At 32.2% G+C, this 25,180-nt stretch overlaps 1 protein-coding gene across 1 annotated transcript in view; it reads right to left on the bottom strand.

Moving 5' to 3' along the window:
* Nucleotides 1-4,375: 4,375 nt before the first annotated feature.
* LOC149808214 (receptor-type tyrosine-protein phosphatase kappa-like) overlaps nt 4,376-25,180 on the bottom strand; it is a 48,887-nt gene continuing 28,082 nt past the window's right edge. Inside the window, exons 7-20 of the mRNA XM_089974957.1 lie at nt 24,932-25,008; nt 23,889-23,925; nt 19,993-20,090; nt 19,374-19,493; nt 18,085-18,248; nt 17,582-17,717; nt 15,487-15,636; nt 12,886-12,985; nt 10,899-10,972; nt 10,063-10,194; nt 7,408-7,536; nt 6,160-6,308; nt 5,552-5,687; nt 4,376-4,759 (exon numbers count right to left, since the gene is read on the bottom strand). Of these exons, the coding sequence (XP_089831083.1) occupies nt 4,688-4,759; nt 5,552-5,687; nt 6,160-6,308; nt 7,408-7,536; nt 10,063-10,194; nt 10,899-10,972; nt 12,886-12,985; nt 15,487-15,636; nt 17,582-17,717; nt 18,085-18,248; nt 19,374-19,493; nt 19,993-20,090; nt 23,889-23,925; nt 24,932-25,008 (1,574 nt within the window). The 3' untranslated portion in view covers nt 4,376-4,687. The remainder of the gene's footprint in view (nt 4,760-5,551; nt 5,688-6,159; nt 6,309-7,407; nt 7,537-10,062; nt 10,195-10,898; nt 10,973-12,885; nt 12,986-15,486; nt 15,637-17,581; nt 17,718-18,084; nt 18,249-19,373; nt 19,494-19,992; nt 20,091-23,888; nt 23,926-24,931; nt 25,009-25,180) is intronic.

Genomic DNA, 25,180 nt, shown 5'->3' with positions numbered 1-25,180 from the left:
GTCTTTATTTTATTTCAACAGCATTCATTAAGTGTTTCATTAATTTTCTATCCAAGGATTATGCAGCCTATAGTGAAGAAACATTCCCTGTTAAAAATTGAATTTTTGACATCAAATTTAATGTCTCTCCTGCAACAAATGTTGCAAAGAGTGGGTCATTGAAGTGTTATTTCATCCCTCTATCCATAATGTGTCACTTTTTGGTTATTATTTTTGTTAAGGAACTATATTATTAGATTTGTGAGGAGCTGCAGTTTAGAGAACAAACCTTTCTAGCAATGAAAGGAAAATGAAATCAAAGGTCAAGGTTACATATGCAAATATTTCAATTTTAGATGATTGATTTGTAGTTTCCATATAGAGGTATATACGTAGTAATCCTATTGTTTGGCCATTAGCTGTTCTTTCCATCCATCTTTTTATTTGGCATTTATTAGTACAACTATTCTTGCAGTATTTTATGGGTCACAGAAACTTGGTACAAAACATTAGATACATCTCAATTATGTGACTGGAATAGAATGAGGGAGTGGTCGGGGTATATTTAATAAATGATTTTCTCACTACTCATAGTGCTTACTTTTGGATTGCCTATATTTGAAATGGATGAATTGTCATCCGACACTGCAAAGAAGCTTATTATGGGATATAAAATATCACCAGGGGTTTGGGGGTCAAAGATTCAAAGTCACGGGTAGAGTATTTGGTATAAGATTTTCTTGTTTTGAAAAAGATTAAGAAAAGAAACTTATTGAATTATGGATGGACATTTTAAATGTATTCATAATATGAACAATAATGTATGAAGCATCCCTATTAGTTTGGTGTTCAAAAGGTCAAGGTCAAATAGCAGTGACAATCTATTGTATACACAAATCAGAATTAAGTACATCAGATTTAGTTAAAGCTGCTTTTTGTTGATAACTCTTTTGGCAAAATTTTGGGAGAAAGATACAAATTAATAGTTTTTGTCATTAACCTTTTAGCAAAATCTATTTTAAAAAATACTGGTATTGTTAATGTGTTTGCTATTTTGTTCATCCATCCATTCATCTATTATTGATACTTTTGTTTCCTGGGAGGAACTCCAGAACTGGTTTAGTTATCTCAGTGAAATATAGTACACATTTTGTACCAGTAATGTCGACAGTTCATCAGTTTGAATATTTTTAATGCTTTTGTCCGTTTGTTCATTATTCATCCACCATTCCCACTATTTATTCTGGATCAGAAGCTTATGACTTTACTTAGATTTTGTAAATACCAACTTCCTATATACGAAATGTTACAAATCTCATGGTAAAAATTTGACATTGTGTGCATGTCAGCAACTCCATCCATTTTATCCTTCTGGTATGTAATATGATGGGGGTGGGATATATAGCTTTTATTTTTTATCCTACAGTTTCTATATCCATAAATATAGATATTTTCATTTCTGGAACATAACTCGCACACTGTTCAAGATATTTTATGTAAACTTCGTTCGCATATGAAGTAGTTGGAAAGAGTTGTCTTTTTATACTTAAAATTTTCTGCATTCATTATTTTTATATTGTCATGGAAACTAATTTTTGTATAGGCTGTATATAAATAGAAAGTTGCATACTATTTTAAGTAGTATAAAAACTTGCAATGGTCCATATGCTATTTTCAAGATATGTCTTTTCTTAAGTGAGACATAAAGGGATATAACTCTTCTTACTTTGTGAAGTGCTCTGATGGACACCACATTGATCCATCTGAGGGACACCACATTGGTCCATCTGAGGGTCACCGCATTGGTTCATCTGAGGGACACCAAATTGGTCCATTTTGGGGGGACACCAAATTGATCCATAGTGTGTTCAGGAGGGACCACATTAGTCCAAAGTGTAATAGAAAATGAAAAAGTTTGGAGAATTGGCACCTGTATAATTGATAACATGCATATTATTTTTATATAAAAAAATTCAAAATATTTGATGCAGGTCTTAATTAGACATTTTAGAACCAATTTTTTAAAAACATGTTTTCATACAAATTATATCTGAAATTGTTGACCGGTCAGAATAACTTTTAAAAATGGATAAAAAAATATAGCAAACAACATAGTAAGTTCAGCTAATTTAATAAATAATAAAAGCAGATCTCCATTTCATTATAAATTGACATTTAAAGTTATATTTCAGTATATAAAACAAGCTTTGTTCCAATAATACATGGTGACAAGAATATGTATTAAATACAATTAAACAGAATCTGCCAGTGAAGAAGATCTCCAGGACGGGGCCAGACTTTCTCAAACTACAGCAATATATTACTATGATTCAGAATTTAAAACTCTTAACATAATAAAAATTTTCTAATGAATATTAATGATGGTAAAGTTGAAAAACAAAAAAAAGGAAATTCTTGAATGAATATTTATGATGCTAAAGTTAACAAGTACACATATTTTCAAATATATTTTTGTTAAAACAAGGAAATACCGATTTCCAGGAAATACTGAAATTCACAATGTGCATGAGTCTGTGGTGTAACAGGTTCGATTTTAAAAAAATGGAAACTTATAATATGTAAGAAATACTTACATGTTAGCAAAATATGTAAATATTGAATGGATAAATATAGCCTTCTACCTTGTTATTAAGATTCTTTAAAACAGGTGTGGGAGATTTGTGTTTTGAAAATTAAAAGAAGTTTCACATAATTTAAAATGGTATCTGTAGACTTTTTCAGTCTCTTTAAATGTTGATAATCTGCATTGATATACATGTAGTCTATGGATTACATTGTATGCTTTCAGTTTTAGCACTGATATGCATGTAGTCTATGGATTACATTGTATGCTTTTAGTTTTAGCATTGATATGCATGTAGTCTATGGATTACATTGTATGCTTTCAGTTTTAGCATTGATATGCATGTATTCTATGGATTACATTGTATGCTTTCAGTTTTAGCATTGATATGCATGTAGTCTATGGATTACATTGTATGCTTTCAGTTTTAGGTTTTAACCAATCTTTGGTGCCATTAATGGATGTGAAATGTATTTGATGCTTGAGAACACTGATGTATTTCTTGGTTATCATGCAATAATGTTGTTTTAAATTATTTCTCAGACATTCCATTTTAAATCGTGTTTTAATTAGTGGGAACCATATAAATGTGAAAATAGAAAGAAAGTAAGAATAAAAAAATAAAAGTGTCTACCAATCAGAGACTGCATGGAGGTAATTAAGATCAAAGACATCCTACTTGAATTGTATATGGTACATATTCGTGTATAAGTCTGGTCGAACTCAAAATAACAGACTCTGATCTGACATAATGTTATATGCCAGCAGATCAGGGTCTGTATTGTTTGTTATAATAAGAAGTTCAAACAAGCTGGATAGACTCAGATTTACTGACCCAATATGTGACAGAAGATCTGGATCTATGCATTTTGCAGTTTGATAACATTAGTACACTCATATATACAGTATATGATGAAAACTTATCCTGTATCATTTACTTTTTGTCCCTTTTCGAAAATCACATTGTCCCAGTCATCACCAAGGATATAATGAAGCAGGCATTTTAGATTTCTTCAGAGTGTAATAGTTTACTTGATTTTTTTTAAAACAAGGGCAGGGAAATTTTGATATGGTACTTTGGAGTAAAATAAAAGCTGGCTGAATGAGGATATCAAATGTAAATAGTTAAATGTTGATTGTTCACCATAGACCAAAGTCAGAATAATAGTAATCAAAAATTAAAACAGTAAAGAAATAAGAAAAATATACATTTAAATAGAAAAATTAAATATAAATATACATATAAATTTACATTTATCCATATATCCCTATTCCGAAGATCAAAAGTCTGGTATCTTTGAAGAACATGAAATACTTGTACTTTTGGTTAAACTCTCTTAATTGTAGGAGTCACAGCTATATCTTTTTGTTGCAAGGCGCATTGCAAATAGTGCATGACTGATTCAAATGCTAGTAGGTCAGATAGAATTGCAAGCAACATAAAAGCAAGGATTTCTTGTGTACAGCATAACTCAAGTTGTTTGGAAGACGTGAATTGCTACCACAGGACACATTTGTCTCGTTTGAAATCATTATATAGTCTATCTTACTGCAATGAATTTCTTATAATTAAAACTAAATAGCTTCTTGAATACATATTGAATATAATCAACACAGCTGTGAAATGAAGCAAACATAAAAATTTTAAATGAAGCAAATATAAATATGTTAAATGAAGCAAACATAAAAAAGTGAAATGAAGCAAACATAAAAAGTGAAATGAAGCAAACATGATAAAGGAAGGAGCATGGAATAATATGTGCTGAGACTTTTCAGCTGGCCTCCAGTACAGAAGGGTCCTCCAGACCTCCATTGCCAATTATGTGTGAACCTGAATGCCTGATATAATTATAGTCTGTGATAATTTGTGTAAATGTATCTTCAGAAACAGGAAGCATATTTTTTATCCTCTTGTTAATTTTAATATATTCTAGATCTTGATTTTAAAATATATTTTGATACATAGTCAGTGATAAATATGTTGACAAACATTCAAACGTCCAAAAGAGACGCACACTATTAATTTCTTCTAAAGTTGTAATGGTTAGAAGTTAGCATGGTTAGAATTTGGTATGGTTAAAAGTTGGCATGGTTAGAAGTTAGCATGGTTAGAAGTTGGCATGGTTAGAAGTTGGCATATGTTTCGTGCTGGTTTAGGTAAGCTATGACAGCTTCGTGACAGAATCTAAACTGCTCCTGTAAATAGAAAAGTTCAATAAATCACTTGCATGTTGATCTATTCTTAAGACATGGCTACATCTGAATTAGTACTCTTTGAACACGTCATTTTATGATACATGTATGGGGTGTACAAGGTATGCAATGAACATTACAATGCATAGACATCTTTCTGAGGCAAAGTAATATGAATTTTAAAAATCACTCTAGTGTGCAAAGCAGATAAGTGCTTCATATAAGTATAATATAAAATTACAATATTAAGAAACTCATCACTTTGGTTTTCTTTTCACATCTAAACCATGCCCAAGCATACATTAACTTGCTTATTCAGCATTATTTAAAAAAGGGATGAAATAAACATACTGAATTGGACCTGTTGTTTATACCAGTACCTAAATGTAGAGAAATAAAGCTTTAAGACAATTTTTTACGAACAACAATTATTAGAAAAAAGTTTGTATTTATTTATTGTTTTACTTTTACAACCAGTTTCCAGTTGAAAGATTTTACAAGTGAAACAAATACAAAATACAGACATTATAAAGGTGAAAGAACAGCGCCCATCTGATTAACTTAATTATAAGAGTTACCTCCCTTATCTAACAGTTGTCGAACCATAATCACAACAGTTCATAAGGGAATTTTTTTTTCATCTCAATACAACAACAACAGCAATAACAACTACTAATACTACTACTGCTGCTGCTCCTCCTCCTCCTCCTCCTACTACTACTAATACTATTACTACAACTAAAACAAAATCAAAGTGCGTATTATTTTGTTTGTATTACCAGTTCCAAAACCTACCAAATCCGGGATTATCTGAGATCTCCGGTGGCGTAACTGTCTGACGATCTGTTCTATAGCTACGTCCTGTTCTATCTTTGTTCTTTCCAGTACAGCAGTTATGACGCAGAAGAGTCCACTTCTTTCAGCACCATTCCTGTCAATAATTTTATAAACATGTCAAACCAGCCTTGAAAAATAATTTAGAAACATGTTTCACGTTTTCATGCGTATGTGCTTGTTTCTCATTTGATAGAAGAAAATTATACGCCTCTCTGTTCCATTTAGCTTTCTGCTAGAAAAAAGCAATGACAGTACCTTACGAACGAAATATAGATTTTCCTCAAAGATAAGAGTAAACAAATCTGTGTATTCAGCTTTCGTAGTGTACAGAGCTTTAAAACTGACAATTATGCGCTACTAATATGAAAATCAAATAGTGAAATTTCTGTCTATCGTAACGTCTCCAGAATGGCTAAGATCAAATTTGTGCCTTTTAACTTACTCTTGACTCTTTTTATGTTGAGTATGAACGTAAAGATCGATTAATTGCCCTTAATTATTAAGTAATCAAATCCGAAAAGAAAATAAATGCAGTAGAACGTAGAGCTTACACAAATGTTACCTACATGCAATGCACTACGATGGGATTTCGCCCTGCTGATTCTGTCTGCCAGCCCTGCACGAGCTCAACGTGTTCCAATACATGTACGGGAGACTTTGGAACTCGTTCATCTTCAGCCCAGTAGCTTGCTCTTGACAACCGGACATTACGTCGCTAAAATGATCGATGAGACTGTATTTACATATGATATTATTGATTTTGTTATCAAGGAAATTCTAACTAGTGAGTCTAATGTGTGACATTCGAGTTTTTTAAATAGAATTTATCGCATTTGTAATTGATTCTAACTTTTTCCTACACAGCATATTGTTTACACTGCAATTTACATTAACATTTATGCGTTGAGACCTACTATATGGCTTGAAGTTTGAAAACATTTTAACAAAATGATAATAAATATTCATAATAAAAAAAGTGTTTGAAGATGATACTAATTTCAATATGTGTCATTTGATTGTGTAATGATTTTTCTTTACGCAAAAGGTCGCCACAACTAGTGGAGTACATGCAAAGTTGTGTATTACATAACGATGTAGTCTTCTACACTTATTGTGTAAGTGTACAGGGAGATATAGTTATTGGTCTGCGTGTTCGAGTGAGGAGTCCAAGGAGAAGAAGTGACATACCAGCTCTCAACTTCCCAGGCCTTCAGTTTTCGAAAACATCCAGCCTCCATTTAACAACTAACAAGTGTGTGGGAAAAGAGTATACGGTGTACTAATTATCTTGCAGCTTGGAAAAAAAATCTTGCATAATTCTAGAGACAATCTTGTCTGCAAGGGGTATATTACTGATTGGTCCACAGTACACGTTGTTAGTGCGTGTTGTGAACGGATAAAAGATTAATGTTTCAATCCGTGGGGGTACAGACGAAAATATTTGAAATTTTTATCAGTCGAATTTTAAGGTATATATTTTTGCATTGAAAGTAAGCAGAGATTCAAAACGACCGCCATTACTTATGTCAAACGCTGTTTATAATAAGTGCAGCACATACCTATTTAAGGATAATCAGCAACACAAGCCTTTAAATGTAAAAGTATACACATTGTAGTAACATGTTAACTCCATTCCTGTTTTATCACACAATTTAAGTATCAGGCTGTAATAACCACACACACACACACACGGATCAATCACACTATTCGCCATGTACATTTTCCCGTGTAGTGCGTATTTAAAAATCAGAGTGAGTTTGAGATATAAATCATGACACTAGAAATTGTTTCCCTAGGATAAAATAAAATATTACCTCTTCTTTATAAATCAAGATGAGTTTAGAAACTTCGCAACAGCCAAAAGTTTCCTCAGACTCCAGGTGAATTTCGAACGGCGGGCAATTGAAAACATTTCCCTTTTGTGGCCAGTATCGCTCATTGTCCTGCAAAATTTGTTATTTCTTTGTTTTAACTATTCCAATTGAAAGATAGATTATACAAATGCAAACCTATCAGGAAGACAAAAATTCCGAATATGGCTGAGGAAGATTACATTACTGACAGCGGACTAAAACGAAATCTAATTGCTATTAAATCCAATCCAGTTTTATTCACGTAAGCGTTTGCATGGTTCTGAGATCATGGGCTATCACAGGCACCAACAACTGCTGATACAATTTTAACTTCAACCTTTATTCTGCCATGTCGATTTCTCTGATGTTCGGTAAACTTTGTAAGTCCATTTACTGAGTAATCATTAAGTTATTTTTTGTTTGTTTACAGTACTGGTATCAGTCTATTATGTTAAAAAGACCTCCATTATACGAATTGAAAAGACTCCATTATACAAATTAAAACGACCTCCGATATAATTATTAAAGAGACCTCCATTATACGAATTGAAAAGACCTACATTATACGAATTGAAAAGACCTTCATTGTGCAAATTAAACACCTCCATTATACGAATAGAAAAGACTTCCATTATACGAATAGATAATACTTCCATTATAAGAATAGAAAAGACTTAATTTATACGAATACAAAAGGCTTCCATTATGCGAATAGAAAGACTTCCATTATACGAATAGAAAAGACTTCCATTATACGAATTGAAAAGACCTCCATTATACGAATTAAAAAGACTTCCATTATACGATAAGAAAAGACTTCCATTATACGATAAGAAAAGACCTCCATTATACGAATTGAAAAGACCTCTATTATGCGAATTGAAAAGACCTCCATTGTGCAAATTAAACAGACCTCCATTATACGAATAGAAAAGACTTCCATTATACGAATATAAAAGGCTTCCATTACAGGAATAGAAAAGACTTCCATTATACGAATTGAAAAGACCTCCATTATACGAATAGAAAAGACTTCCATTATACGAATTGAAAAGACCTCCATTATACGAATAGAAAAGACTTCCGTAATACGAATTGAAAAGACCCCCATTATACGAACTGAAAAGACCTCCATTGTGCAAATTAAACAGACCTCCATTAAACGAATAGAAAAGACTTCCATTATACGAATTGAAAAGACCTCTATTATACGAATAGAAAAGATTTCATTATACGAATAGAAAAGACTTCCATTATACGAATTGAAAAGATCTCCATTGTGCAAATTAAACAGACCTCCATTATACGAATAGAAAAGACTTCCATTATACGAATTAAAAAGATCTCCATTGTGCAAATTAAATAGACATCCTTTCTACCAAATTTGCTTTATCTTAATCAGGCGATTTTACTGAATAAATTCATTAAAAGTTTTTTCTTGTCTTAATATCTGTTGAAAGTGTTCTGCGAAGAAACATTTTTTTTTTTTTACATTTACAGTAATGGCAGCAATATATAGTGGCAAATGAGCATCACAGATACTAACTTGAAAGGCATTGGCGTCAACACACACACACACACACAAACACACACACACACACACACACAGATGCGTGTGCACGCGATCTTGCTAGAATGCTCGCATAGAGTCACATTCCCTAGAGTTACGTAAAATTTGTATGGGCAAATACATTGAGAATAAGTCATTTGTTATTTTTATCTTAGAGGCGGCGGCTATATCTAATAGTTGCTCGACATAGTTTCATAAACTTAAAATTGCCATGAATGCAGAGCGCTCTGAAAGATTTGCTTTGCGCGAATGATTTGTAAAAATTGTTAATACAATTTATTGACGGACGATGTACGAATCGTAAAAACTGCAGGGTCATAGTACGGTATACCTACTCAAACTGACGGCCACTTGAGCTAAAACTGGAATCTCAAAAATGTGTCATGTACCAGTAGAGAACGGGAATAACATTTGATATAATAATCAGCTTTTGTCACAAATGAAAGAAATACATTGTCTTTATACGAAAATTTGCAATCGAAAAAGAAGAAACAATAGTAGCGGTATTAGTGGCAACATCGACAGAAGCGATAATGGTAACACTTATGAAGGAAAGGCAAATTTGACACAAAAGACAACATGATTAAACAGACGTTGAAAGTCAACCCAGGTGTAAAAATGTTAAATGGTATACGTTAATCACGAGAGAACAGTACATTTATCCTTGTACGTTGAATTATCCCTGATCGAAAAGAGACAAACTTTGACATTATCTATGGAATAGATTTGATTAAAAGACGAGTACAGGTGAATTAAAATCTTCGTCGAGAACCAAAATACATTACTCGGAATAAACAAGCTTTGCGTGTAACTAATAAACACCAAATTGACTGGAGTAATCACCCGCGGTCAGCGTATATAACAAGCGGCTGATAAGCAATAATCATTTCCACAATTTCTATGGATATTTTATTAAACTGAACTTCTCTTTTTATTTACGATTCAAACTTATTCATTACATTGACACAACTTTTCTTTGTAGTTTTAAAATTACCCGCATGTATTATTTACTTAGGAACTTAAATTTTTACTATACTAAATTCTACCTTCATCTGTGACAGAGTGTTAAGCATCACAATGGAGCTGACGTCATATTGATACACCATTCTCCAGAAATCAACAATGGTATTCTCCAGGGGGGTCTGGGTAATGATGAAAGCATCGTTTTCCTTGTAGGCCTGAAATAATGCATCGAAGGAATTTTTATCCGAACTTCTGACATTTTATCATTTGTGAAACTAATTTCACGCTCGATAATATTACTGAAACTAAATGGACGTCACACTATGTATGATTTCAAGATCAATTTGAGTTTCACGACACAGTGGTACTACTTCACGACACAGTGGCACTACTTCACGACACAGTGGCACTACTTCACGACACAGTGGCACTACCTTTCTTTATCAATTGAATAAACATGATGCATCGTGGGACTGAATGTTCAAACATGAACATTGCATTATATCTGTTAATCTGTCTGTCTGTATATTTTTGTACTTCTAAACGTACCCACCAATAACTACTTGACGAAACGGAATATCATGATTGAAAATGTCTAATTGTTATATGAGTAACGTCTACGGTTGTCATGGCTAAATTAGCTAAAAAACAAATTTTGAACATTTCGATTAAAAAAAAAAACAAATTATGAATGTATATTGTCCTTGACGAAAGTTTACTTGATTTTTATTTAGATGCATGAAATCTTTTGATAAATAATTATGATAAAATAACCAGAAACTTCAAGTTGCGACCATATGATTGATTCTGTCACACATTAACTGTTACGTGTCATTTAATTTTGATGTAATTAATTTATTTTGGTCGTTTGTAAAATTGGTGCATGAGTTGCTTCAGGCGACTTTACATTTGTACTTACTGGCAAGAAAACAGCGTTGATGTAGCTATTTCTTCCATTCACATGGGTTGACAGGTAGGGGCGGTAGTTTTCGTCTGGTATATAATATAATATAATATAACAAGTGAAGCATTGTGCATGCTATATTTCAGGATATAACGTGTACATCTGACTAAAATATTCATGAAATAATACTACTGCAAATGCATTTTATTAAAAGCGTCCGAAGAAAAGTTCTTACGCCGGTTGATAGAAAGTCAAGGTCCATTGGTAATACTAGACTCAAGAAAGAACAAAGAGAAAGTTAAATATAAAGAAAGTTATAAACCTAATTGAAAATGGACAATATAATGCAATTTATATTTTATGGACCTCGAAAGGAAACAATTGAAATATAATTTAGTTCCTTTTTAATTTGGGAAGATAACGGAGATATTACAAAAAATCTATAGTACGTGCTATTTGCACGTTACTGTTTATGGCTTTATTGGTGTCTTGGCAGGAGATGGACGGGTTGAGCGCATCAGCACAATATCCTCAGCATACGGTATGTTAATTAACGCCGAAAAGACCAGACTGATGACAAACAACGCCAATGGCATCAGTGAAGAGGTAACGATCAGTGGACAGAAGCTGGAAACAATCACATGCTTCAAATACTTGGGATCAATTAGCAGGGCTCCAAAGCATAATATCTTTTCATGATTGTTGAAACACAGCAGCACTAACAAGGCTGAGACCAGTATGGAAGGATATTAACATTGCTCTTGGTTCCAAAATAAAGCTGATGGGCTCTATTATCATATCCATTTTTCTGTATGCTTGTGAAGATGAGCGCTCACAGCACATTTGTAAAGCATGATTAAAGCCTTCGAATGATCTTGGGCATTACATAGATTGACCACGTAACCAATAAAGAGGGCCACAATAAAATCCATTGAGACCTTGGAACATACGAAGACCACTTGACCACTGTGAAAAAGCGCAAATAAAGCGGTACGGTCATGTCTCGTGATTATATAGACTGACAAAACCAATCTTGCAAGGAACCGTGAGAGGGTCAGAAGAGGAGGGTGACAGAAAAGGAGGTGGGAACACAACATTGAAGAATGAATAGGCCTGGGGTTTGGAGATTTGCAAAAAGGCATGGGAGAACAAAGAAAGACGGAGATAACTGTTGGTGAAAAATCATCTGTAGTGCCCCAAGAGCTCTTGGGTTATGGGATTGTTGTCGTTGTTGCTGATGATGATGATGATGATGATGATGATGACGATGATGATGATGTTGATGATGTTGATGATTATGGCTTTTTTAGACTTAAATTATTATTTGTTTGATTATGGGTAGTCAGTGTTAAGAATATATTTTTTCAAACTATGTAATAACAAATTGCTAAGAGAAGACCGCATAATAAAAAGTATTCACGAAACCTTATGCTATCATGCACTAGTTTCTTTGAATGGACCCTCCATAATTTCCTAAAAGACACACACACACACACACGTATAATATTTTAGTAATTTTTGATAGGAATAATTAGTTGCATTGGGTGTTTGGGTCATGTTTTGTGGTGCATGAAGTGATGTAGCGATTTACAGCTTAGGTAGACTTACTGATGGGTCATACTAATGTGCAGAAAGAAGTAACATTCAAGTATGAAATCAAGGTCTTGTAAATGTGTGGTTGTCTGTTGATTTGAGGAAAATTATTTGTGGCATTTAGTATCCTTCGGGTGACAACCAGTGTTGTCTTGCCTTCGATCAAAATAGAGGAAACGTCGACCTCAAGTCAGACTCGTGCAGGTGTTATTTGATTAGTTCGGTTGTGAGATCCCTTGAGTGTTACAATATAAAAGCATAACATCACTTTATTAATATTCGGATTTAAAAGTGGATGCGATAACTTGGAGAACTAAACAAAAATACTCATTAAATAAAGTCCAAGCATTTATCCTTATAGTACTTTTTAAACAAAAATTATTTAAGTTTCTAAATAGGAGGTACGTACCTGGAAGGATATTGCAGTATCTATTTTTATCTCTGTTTCCAGTTTCTTTGGCGATTGCATAAATATTCTCGTCAGTGTTCGGAATAAGTATTTGTAATTTCTGGAGAACAAAAAATGCTTTTTTCTAAATTTTAAATAATAAAACAGAAGAAACTCTCTCGTACTTAGAAAATATGAAATGTGCCAGTCGTGCTGCAAAATCTAAGCGGCTTCGACGGTGACATGATATCGTCTCGGGAATTAGAGCAACATAAATAGTAATCCATCTGCTTTTTCCCCAAATATGATTGCTAAATCCAAGAGAGTACCCATAGAAGGTCGTATTTAATAAAAAATTGAAAATTAGTTTAGAAAGCCTAACATATTCAGAAAAGATGGAAGAAATCTTCAAAACATTTCTTACCATGGAGATTACTCAGGCTGTAATCCTAAGTTATCGTTATCATTTATGCATATAACAACTTAGACTATAAACACATCCATGTACATTTTATCTCACATACTCAATTAATCATGAATGACATCAACTGATAACAGGAAACTAATAAGAAATGGCCTGTATCTGTTTTGTGGACCAAAAATAAGTGAAAATAAAAGGCATGCATTTTCAAGAATCTTTGGACTATGTAAAAGCTCCAGACATTCGAAAGTAAAAATTATATCAATATTAAACATAGATTTAATAGTATTTTGATATAATATACCGTTAAAGTAATGCTGTTCAGTCAACGGATGTATCTTAAGACCATGTCAAATTTATGAAACATACAGAGGAAATCGAGTTTGTATAAACATTGGTTTGTCTGTTAAAATGCCTAACATGCTAGGTAACGTATTTTTGTGCAATGAAACGTTACTTGAGAAGTTGCGAAAATACGCCACCTTTACTGGAAGTCTACACTATATTGTCTCCCTGTATTCAATGTACTAGCACGTAGCTATTACGATTCCAGTAATCTTTCTATTTGTGATTTATTTAAAAGTACGAGCTTTGATTTGCAGAAATCGTCAGTAATTGTTCGCATAACCTTCAAGTACCAAGCATTTGTAGCTTCTTTAGTTCTTCATTTCTGACGCTGCTCAGAGTTCAAAAACATGTCACAGGATATGGTAAAATTGTTTTACATTAGTTACATAGCAAATTCCCACAACTTATATTATGCACTCTCAAAGGTTCAGATGTCGGTCTAAAGTTTTCTTTTGCAGCGCAAAATCCCTGAGGAACCCAAATAAATAAACCAACCGTGGAGATGCTTCCTCATTTCCCCTATGATTCCTCTAAAATGCCGAAGAATAAGGAATAAGCGTATCTATATTAGGTTATGTTTATTTAATTTGTATCGTGTGATTGTTTTTGTCCAAGATTGAAGGTAGGAGTTTTGGCCTACGTGAAAAATGTCTTTTTTGTATAAACGATATATTCTATAGCTAAAATTTGTGTATGATTGTAGTTTATATATTAAGACAGTTATTACTTGTAGGTAAACACGTTTCCTTGCATTTGAGTTCAGGACATTTGTTTTCCCCTTGAGAATTCCATGTGCACATAATATTGGCTATTTTCTTTATTAAAATTAGTGATGGACCAGATCGAGTTGACAACTCTATACGTTTGGACTTGTGATATAACTTTTGAGACCATTCGGGATTTAATTCTCAGTATTTTAGTTTGAAAAGAATTTCCCCATTGTATTCTAGAGAAATAAGTTATTTGTTTACGTTTACTAAACTTGTTGGTTTTTGCTCTTTCTGTTACGGAGTTTAAGACCACGGAGTCGAAATTTTTTAAAACAGATTCTGCTTAATATAATTAATGAAGCCATATTTAATATATCCCAATGGATAACAATATACACATAAACACACGCAGATACAGCTAATATGACATAATGACCTTTTAAAAATTTATGTCTGGAACCAGTCAATAAAGTTTGATTCTCCATTTCAAGAACTATCCACTTATTGGCAAAGGACAGCTGCAAGAAACATTTTACGTTCCACATTGAAAACTTCCGCTCAAAAAAGGCATCCAAGAAACAAATGGAAGTTGAAAACCGGTTATGAAGAATGCAACGACATTTTCCTTCACTCTTCTCGTTGCGATGCTCCAATTTGAACTGTGGGCTATAACTATTTAGCTAAAGTCAAAGAAAATATGACCAGAAGAAGAAAGATGTCCCTTTACTGGGCTCCTTCGATGTGTTTTTGGCGTGTCAATCAGATGTACACATCTGTGCAGATTCATTCCCTTGTTAAATATCATTGTGACTTTGTCTCAACATTATTCTCATTAAGAAAACATTAATATCAGGTTTACATAAAATTGCCCACTTCGGAAAAGGCGCAGATCTGGGACACATGTTTTTAAACTTATTTTGGAATAAAATTTACTAATAAAATTAGAGCCACCATAACTAATTTAAGAAGAAAACCCCTAATTTCATGAATTAGTTTTTCTTCCCACGCCGTTGCATCCAGTAGTAGAAGAAATGAACGCGTATTACGCAGTCACCTTTCTTTAGATGTCATTTGGTTTACTTCCCAGATATGATTGTTTAGCAATGTTTCACTATGTATTTAGATGATACCAATGTTAGGTACCTCAAAGGCCAGCTGAAGAAATGTCTTTTTCTGTTTAGGTTCCCTTGTCAGCAACTTTCGATACTCCTCCTGAAAGTCTCGAGCTGACACTGCTGATGTAGTACATGTAAGTGCTTCCACCAAAACCTCGTGGACAAATATGAACTGCTCCTGCAATCAATTGTTGTGGATAAATTGGAGTCATTCAGTTTATATTGGTATATTTATAGTTATTATCAGCAGATGACTGATCATATTATCTATTTTTCTTTCCTTTCCGTAAATTAGGAATAACGCAGACGAATAATGACAAAAGATACATTAAAATGACATATATGTAATAAACTGAAATGTACAAGGTATTATCTGATTATAACACGGCTTGACCAACAAGGTATTATCTGATTATCACACGGCTTGACCAACAAAGTATAATCTGATTATAACACGGCTTGACCAACAAGGTATTATCTGATTATGACACGGCTTGACAATAATGAAGTTAATATCAGGCCCCTTTTTGTGGCGCTTTCAATTGTTTAATTGTATATGTATGTTATCATTTATTTATTTTATTGTATCTGAACTTTATTTGGGATTTTATTGCTGATTTCTGTCTCATTGATGTAAAGATAAAGGAATAACAAAGTCTGCATTGTATTGTCTAGAAAGATATTTCGACTTGTCTATAATGTCCGTTTAAAAATAAAAGTTAAAGTTATATTTACCTACGTAATAAGTCAATGCTAAAATGATCAGAATATACCCATGATATACTTCTTTCAAGGATTATGACTTTATAATAATAGTTCGCGTCATGAAAGTCTCTTCCACCCTTTCGAATACGAAGCAGTCAAGTAATCAAGTTAATTAATGACGCTAGTCTGTTTTTTTTTTTTTTTTTTTTTTTTACACTATAATGAAGAAAATTTGTAAGTCGCATGGAAACATTCCTATGACAGCAAGAGAAGAAAAAATATGTTTTTGTTTTGTCATAGCATGTTAACACAGAGCTTAACTTCATGTGACATTGCCTCCATTGACTTTGACATTGCTTATGACTCCAAAATGTTACAAGGTACTACATTGGAGAGACATATTTGTTCTTACAATGAAATAGGTGACACAATGCTAAAACAGATTTACATAACCGGTTTCAGTTTTTTTGGTTTATGAATTGAAGATATATTTTCAGCGATTTGACTTGCGGCAAAAATACACAGTGAAATTCAAGAAGTAGATTATTTTAATTATACTTCAAAACGAATGAAGTTTCTAATGATACGACATATCTGAAGACAATTATCCAATATAAATATGTCTTTGATTTCTATTCAATAAATATACCGTAGTAAAATTATCCAATATAAGCATTTCTTTGATATATATTCAATAAAGATAACGTAGTAAAATTATCCAATATAAATATTTCTTTGAATTCTATTCAATAAAGATACCGTAGTAAAATTATCCAATATAAATATTTCTTTGAATTCAATTCAATAAATATACCGTAGTAAAATTATCCAATATAAGTATTTCTTTGATATATATTCAATAAAGATAACGTAGTAAAATTATCCAATATAAATATTTCTTTGAATTCTATTCAATAAAGATACCGTAGTAAAATTATCCAATAAAAATATTTCTTTGAATTCAATTCAATAAATATACCGCAGTAAAATTATCCAACATAAGTATTTCTTTGATATATATTCAATAAAGATACCGTAGTAAAATTATCCAATATAAGTATTTCTTCGAATTCTATTCAATAAAGATACCGTAGTAAAATTATCCAATATAAGTATTTCTTCGAATTCTATTCAATAAAGATACCGTAATAAAATTATCCAATAGAATTATTTCGTTGAATTCTATTCAATAAAGATACCATAGTAAAAATATGAAAAATACACAGAACGGAAGAGAATCAACAGAGACCTTAAATGACATCTTTATACCGTTTTAATATAACTATGTCATAAATGTAAAGATATTAATGAGATTGTAGTATAAATAATGCAAAATGAAAGATGTACAAGAGAAGAAACAGACGTGAAGCTAAACTGGCCATAACCAGGAATATGGTGGTGGTGGGGGAGCAACGTACCAACGTTTGAATCATCAAGACACGCTGATTTCGCAAGGATTCCAAACAGGAGGTCACATTGACATTCCTTTGAGCTTCTGCTTGGTCCACCAGATAATCTATAGCAATGAAAGTCCCCGTCCTTCCAACACCGGCACTATATGACGATGGCAGTAAGAAATTTTGTTTCAGTTTTTATATTGCAAAATCAATTTACATTTTTAATGTATATGAGAAAACATGGTAAATTAGTTAAAAAAGACTGACGCTGTTTCTTATTATACTTTCACTGTGGATATAGAGAAAGGCATATAGACGACTGATACCTTTCACGCATATTAGCGTAAGAAAGTACGTGTGTATGAATGTGTCTTGAAGCTTTTAACGACTTTAACATGCAAACAACATTCGCAGGAAGATCAGTACTGTTATATTATTATTATTATTATTATTATTATTATGTTGTTGTTGTATTACTAATATGTTATTCAAAATCGCAACCAAGGACAAACATTGAACATTACCTGCAGTGGACAACTAAAGGGCCGTTGCATTTTCCTTCTACCTCTGTAGTATGTATCTTGTGTCGGAAGTGGACCATGGAGGAAGAATGTCGAGGCACACTTTTGTCCGGCCATGTCGTGAAATGAAATTGCTTTATCATCCGGCATTCCTCAAAGGCGTCATTCTATGACATGAATTAATCTGTATTATATGCATCCATTTCCCTCTTGAATAAGGAGGTAATTACTGAAATGTGCTTATTTATTTCGTCGAGAAGGTAATTACTGAAATGTGCCCATTTATTACTTTGAGAAGGTACTTACTGAAATGTGCTCGTTATTATTACGTTGAGATGGTAATTACTGAAACCTACTCATTGATTACGTAGTATATGAATGTTGCATCAAACAATACCCTCGTGGCTGGTGTAATTTATTTGATGTAATTTAATTTTCTATTATTAACTAAACCATGTTATCTGATATCATTTACATGCAAAACATATCTTTTCAATTGTAGACGCTAGCTGGTAAAAATTACAATAATAATATAATTTTAGCAGGATGTTGTGTACACCCTATATAATATCTAATGTGGTTTATAAAGTACACGTTTCTTCTAAATTTATAAGATGTTTTAAAATAGCATGTATATTGTACGACGGAATAAAAAAATGTACAAGATGTCTCTTAAAACAGATTAAATTAAAATATGTGATATAAATCAAATATTTTCTGATATATTCGAACTGTTACATTATGTAATGAATAAAATATACACAGTTAATGAGATATCTGAATTATATATGTTTTAATGTCTTATAAATGTATATAATACTGATAGTACAAAAACTGTGTAAAGTATATTACCAACTACAATGTTTTAAATGGAAACATAAGTGCGATTTCGTTGTAACCAAATTTATATTAAGCGGACAAATTGTGTACACAATATCATACGAACATCTGCTTTTAAGAAGTCTTTCAACTTAATCAGACAGTTGAGACTATGTGAAGCCTAATCCCAATCCTAAGCCTAAGTTTTGGATATTTTAAACAAAAGTGGGTGACTACAATATCGTTTAATTCACAATGCTAGTTGTCTTATCAATGACTGTTTACTTGTCCGTAGAAGGGTAGATTCAGTTGAATCTGAATATCTTGCCACTCGATTCCTTTCACATAGACCTTTGCAATGAAGTATATTAAGCAACCAAATATTGTGTGGTATATTATATTCTATACAATTCAGATTGACATTTCATTTGTTTTGATATGAAACACCATGACAGACAACATTAAAATAGTACCATTTTAATTTTCATAGTTCGAATGGTGAAATCTGAAAATTGGTCTGTCTGAATAAGCTGGACGTTAATCTTTCCAAAATCTATTGTCCCTTCATCAGGCCAGTACTGCATGCATTTACGCTGAAACAGTAAAGACATTACTAGTAAACATTAGTGTACAATGTTGTACAATGTAGTGTACAACGCTATTATTCTGGAATTTTTAATACATTTATGAAACTCTTTAACTTAATTCTCTCTCTCTCTCTCTCTCTCTCTCTGTGCAAACTAATATGGGCATCTATATAAGTTTCACTTATAAAATCATAATAATAATAATAATAATAATAATAATAATAATAATAATAATAATAATAACAATAATAATAATAATAATAATTAGGATAATAATAATCATAATAATAAAACAAAGCCCAATGAAATATTTCATAAGAGGTAAACAAAACAAATAAAATATGAACGAGGGCACACAGAGCTTAAAAAAAGTTCTTACGAAGAGGAGATTATAACCAAAAAAATCAGAAATGGCTTGAAACATTTGAAGACACGACATAAAAGATATAAGGAAGATACCTCAGAATGGTTACAACAGAGGCAATAAAGTTTTCATTTTACTCACTCCAGTTCCTTCAATCAGGTTAGTCAACATAACTATCTTCTTGGTTTTCAACTGCCAAATCATTCTCCAAAAATCATTCAAGGTATTTTCCATTGGACCTACACATATTTTGGCACAAAAAGTCAGTGAATTAATTAATGTCTATATGATTACACAAAATATTAGAAATTTTGTTGAACGTCAATGGAGTATAATGTCTTTCTATTCCAAAGGTTACGTTTGCAGAATGGAATATCTTTTTTATGCCAAATTACAGTTATAAATAAGTTAGAGTTGACGGTAAAAATTCGAATAATTTAAAGTTTACTTATATTTGTGATTCTACAGTGAAACAGAATTGGCATATATATATATATATACATGACACTATCAAGACAAAGAAGAATGTAAGGTTAAGATATACTTTACATTTCCCCTTGTTGCTATAAATAGTTTTGTTTTAGTACAAAAATTAACCTCTGTCGATAAGGGGAAAGCTAAATTTTAAAATTAACATTATTTTTCCTATTGTACCTGTTAGTTGTAAATAGAAAAATGACAATGTGGTTTAAGGGGAACGGTAAAATTAAAACTACATTTACTAACACCTATACTTACTAACCAATACGCATCTTGACCAACCATCACCAATGTTAATGTTCACACACTCTTTTATACCAACATACTTATCTAGTATCAAACATGGAGTAATACAGAGAAAAGGGAGGGGTGCTCACTCATTTACAAACATACTTGTACACCATCACACATGGAATAAAAGAACAGAAAAGAGCAGGAATGCTTACACGCATACACAAACATACTTGCAAATTATAACCACTATCACACATGTAATACAACAATGGAAAAGAACAGGAATGCTTACACACACTCTGAAAGACTGTCACATAAGACAGAAAAGTTGTTTTGAAATAAATACCAAACGCACAAAAAGTATACAATTTGTATCAATGTTTTTATTTTCGCCCTACTAGAATTTTAGTTTGATCACAAAGGGCTACGAATTATCGCTTCAATAAACATTGACAGAAAGTGTCTTGCAAAAGACTGATCATCAGTTTCGTTAACTTTGGTGCAAAATGAATTTCTTCTTTAGATTTAATGCGCTATGAAAAATGTTGCCTGTTATAATTTGCTGTTGGTAAAGAAACTGACATTAAGTTGATCTTTTCTTGTAATGTAAGGTGTCATTTTCTGTTTGAGTTTGAAAACTGCAAAGCGAAAGTACATTATTATTTTGCATCGAAGCTGTTTTTTTTTTTTACGAGCTAATGGAATAATTGTATTTCTTTGTAAACTTTTTCTCACTCCTAAGGTATTACTATGTGATTTCCGCTATATGCAGCTTTCATTTCTTAACTTAAACGAAATTTGCCTTTTCTACACAGCCTGTTTCGTCTTGATTTCTATATGTCAGGGCAAAGCAAAACTTGGCTGTGCAATACATATCATATTCGTTTTATTTTTCACGCTAACGTACAATAATAGCTTCAAGGTTTGCAAACCATAATGTGAACAAAGCATCAGTGAGCACAGAGACTTGTATCAGGTTAAAACAAAGACTACATGCAATAATGTTGGTTATGACTTTGAGAAATATCCCATTTATCTACCTTTCTGACTCTCTCGTCTGCTATCTCCATCGCGATGGAGTTAAATCATTCAGAGTTCGATAACGCGCTTGTACTTCAATAAAGATCTGATTTGATTGCAATGGTTAAATAAAGATGATAGTGCTAAATTATTTCGTACTATTTACCAGAGCACATTGTTTTAGGGAATCACATTATTATCAGCTTATCTTGTAAAGTACATAAATAAGAAGCTTTTTAACATTAAATAGCAAAACAAAATATGACTTCATACATACATATATGAGTATAATCACACATAACAAACTTTACGGAGTGATATATTTATTTTTGTTGCAAAAACACAGAAAGACAAAAGACACTAACAGAACACAAAACACATTAGCTGGCAATACTGATCAGTATTTTGTTTCTAGAATACAGGTGGCCGTTAATAGGTATTTTGGTTTGATTAGTGTGCTAACTAAAGTTATTTTCACAGATATCAGCTCTTTATTCTTGTCTATTTCAAACTTTTTAATACTAAGGGTCCACAGATCGTTGTGGCAGAGTAGTTAGCATGACTGACTCTGCAATAACAATCTAAAGGGTGCCGGTTTGAATCCTGTCATCAGACCAGTCTGTGCCAGCTTCTGCTGTGTGTTCACTGGCAAGGCATTTGACTCCAATTACATCGGCATTAGATAACTTATTTGCATTGCTGTGCTATAAAACACTAAACCAAAGAAAACCAAACTAAGGCTTATTACGGCTGACACTGTTCTTTGACCACCAATTTCACTGTAACCCCCCAACTAAAAGATTACAAAACTCCCACTACCCCCCCCCCCCCCCATCCCGACTGAAAGTAGGATCCCAAAAAGAGATAAGGGGATTCTATCTCCTAATAAAAAGGGGTAAAATGAGAGTTTGACATACAGGCTGTGAAAAGTGTATTTTCATTCCGAAACGAATCCTCTTATTGTTTTAAAATAATTAAAACATTATAGATTGAACTAGGTCAAAAGAAGGAAATATTTTTGAATGGTTTAGAAAAGAATGAACTATCGAGGCTTGAAAGCAAAGATAATGTATTGCTTAAAGAAAGACATATTTTACCAAACGCCTGGTCCCAATAATGCTGAAAATCTGCAGCAATTTAATCGTTACTTGTATAGCATGTGAATAATTGTTTTAAGGCAGTATTTTGGCAAGTCCTTTGCAAATATCTAAAATTATTCTTTGTTTATTTACATGCTTGTAGGCTTGTCATCAAATAGTTTCTTATTTGCATAAATATGAAACTTATTAACAGCACACTATTATAACATACAAAATGGATTATACATGAGATAGATAGACAAATGTACGCATGAAGTTAAATATCAAAGCTCTAATGAGTAGATATTTCATTAAACGTACAAATTTGTGATGGTGATATATATATATATATATATATATATATATATATATATATATATATATATATATATATATATATATATATATATATATATATATATATATATATATATAAACGAACTAATGTAAGCTGCCCTTTTTAACATTTGAATTAGCATCTGTGGCAACGATTATAGAATCTAACTATCTTTTAAAATCAAATCAGAGCGCCAGTGATATCAACAATAACAAGCACATGTTATTCAGTAGGGACATATATTTTATTGAGGTTTGGTGTATTTGAAGGTAACATTGAACTTATCAAAATTTTAATTAGACTTCGACTGAATGGTAATTAGATCCCAAACACACAAAGTCGATGAAAATAAAATATATGATACAGTGAATAACACTTTATGTATTTGTTCTAAGTAATTTACTTTATAGAACACATGGCTAGAGTGTGTCAAATTAATAAGCACAAAGGTTTCAGTGTCAGGTTTCGATGCAATTTTTATAATCAAAGGAAACTTAGATGTTTTCGCTGTAACACCGAATCGCTGTATGTTATTGTTGTGCATCGCATATTTTGTGTCTGTGTTTATAAAAAGATGATTATTTCGTGTACACAGCTGATGCTTACAAGGAAGGTGAATATGGTCAACGTAATCACTGAACCCCCTAACCCCCAAACATAAAGATGAACAAAAAAATACAGAAACACAACCCCGTTCCCTCCCAATCAAAAAAATGACACAGGAAATGACGTGTAAAGGTTAAAAAACTTTGCCCCTTCTAACCAAAAGACGTTTATAGCGACAATGGAAAATGTATGTGCGTGTGTATGTATGTGTGTGTGTACGTCCGTTAGTATTTTCCTTATTGGTATAAAAGTCGGAAGAGACGATATCAAGCTTAACAAACCTTGAGCAGCCACATACGCCTGGCGTCGGCTGAATCCCTGGAGATGGAATTTAACAGCAAATGTTAACAATGAGAAATAATTAACAATGAGAAATAAGTAAATAAATAAGTATATATATATATATATATATATATATATATATATATATATATATATATACACACACACACACATATATATGCTAAAGTTTACAAAAACATCATTACTCATTCTATAAACAAATCTTAACGAGATGAAACTACCATTGGCTTATGATTATTGTGTGTAGTAGAAAATAATAATTAGATGGAAATAAAGTTGTTTGTCCGTTTACATAGATCCAGTGGTGTACACACACACACACACACACACATATATATATATATATATATATATATATATATATATATATATATATATATATATACACTGGTGTTAGTGAAGTCAAGTCCCAATGAAAATGAAAGACCATTTATATCCTTTTCTTCAATAAAAACTGACCAATTCATTGGCATATAGAAAATATCATAAGAGTCGTACATGTTAGAAATATGTCTTCTTATTCTTTTGCTATATCTTCCAACGTTGATAACATAATATTTATTAACCTACTTCGATTATTGACGTATCGACGAAACTTAGTGCATGGAAGCGTGGTTATAATCAAGAGAAAATGTATTGACGGAACTTAGGATATGGAGGTGGATTGTTTACAGAAAAGAAATAATTATTCACTGCACGATAATTCGCTTTAATCTTTATTAATAATTGCGGTTATCACCAATCGTCACCGGTTTGACAACGGCGGGATATAGAACTGTATCGATAGTCAGTTATCATTTCTCCTTTGCCCCGATCACAACAACAATACGGCCATTTTAACTTCCATAATTTAACTTTTGAGAAGAACAGCTTTGTCTAATAAACATTGTGTGGTTGCAATTTAGTGTTTCATGTTTTCTTTCAGTTTAAAAGAAATTATGTGGCAGCTTTTTGCTTGAATGCAACTAATATTTGCTGGTGAAGAAAGTGTGGCTATTACTGTAAATTTCGTTGAACTTACGTCGATGAAGCTGGCGTTTATGTAGTCCGTCTCCATAGTAGCGTCCCAAACGTGGAGTATGACTCTGTTGTCATCGTCTTTATATGATGCAGATAATCAAACAGATACTTAAATACATCATAAATGATGTTAATAATAGGAACACGGAATCAATATGCAGATAACTTTAGACAGAAGCTAATCGAACGTTTGATAAAAAGTTGTTTGGAAAGAGTGTCAAATTAAAACTATATGATCGATCAATTCTTT

This window comes from Sinohyriopsis cumingii, chromosome 1 (genome assembly GCF_028554795.1).
Source record: "Sinohyriopsis cumingii isolate HCF-2022 chromosome 1, ASM2855479v2, whole genome shotgun sequence".
Lineage (NCBI taxonomy): Eukaryota > Metazoa > Mollusca > Bivalvia > Unionida > Unionidae > Sinohyriopsis > Sinohyriopsis cumingii.
Note: the sequence above shows the minus strand (reverse complement) of the source record. Positions and strands in the feature narration are given on the sequence as shown.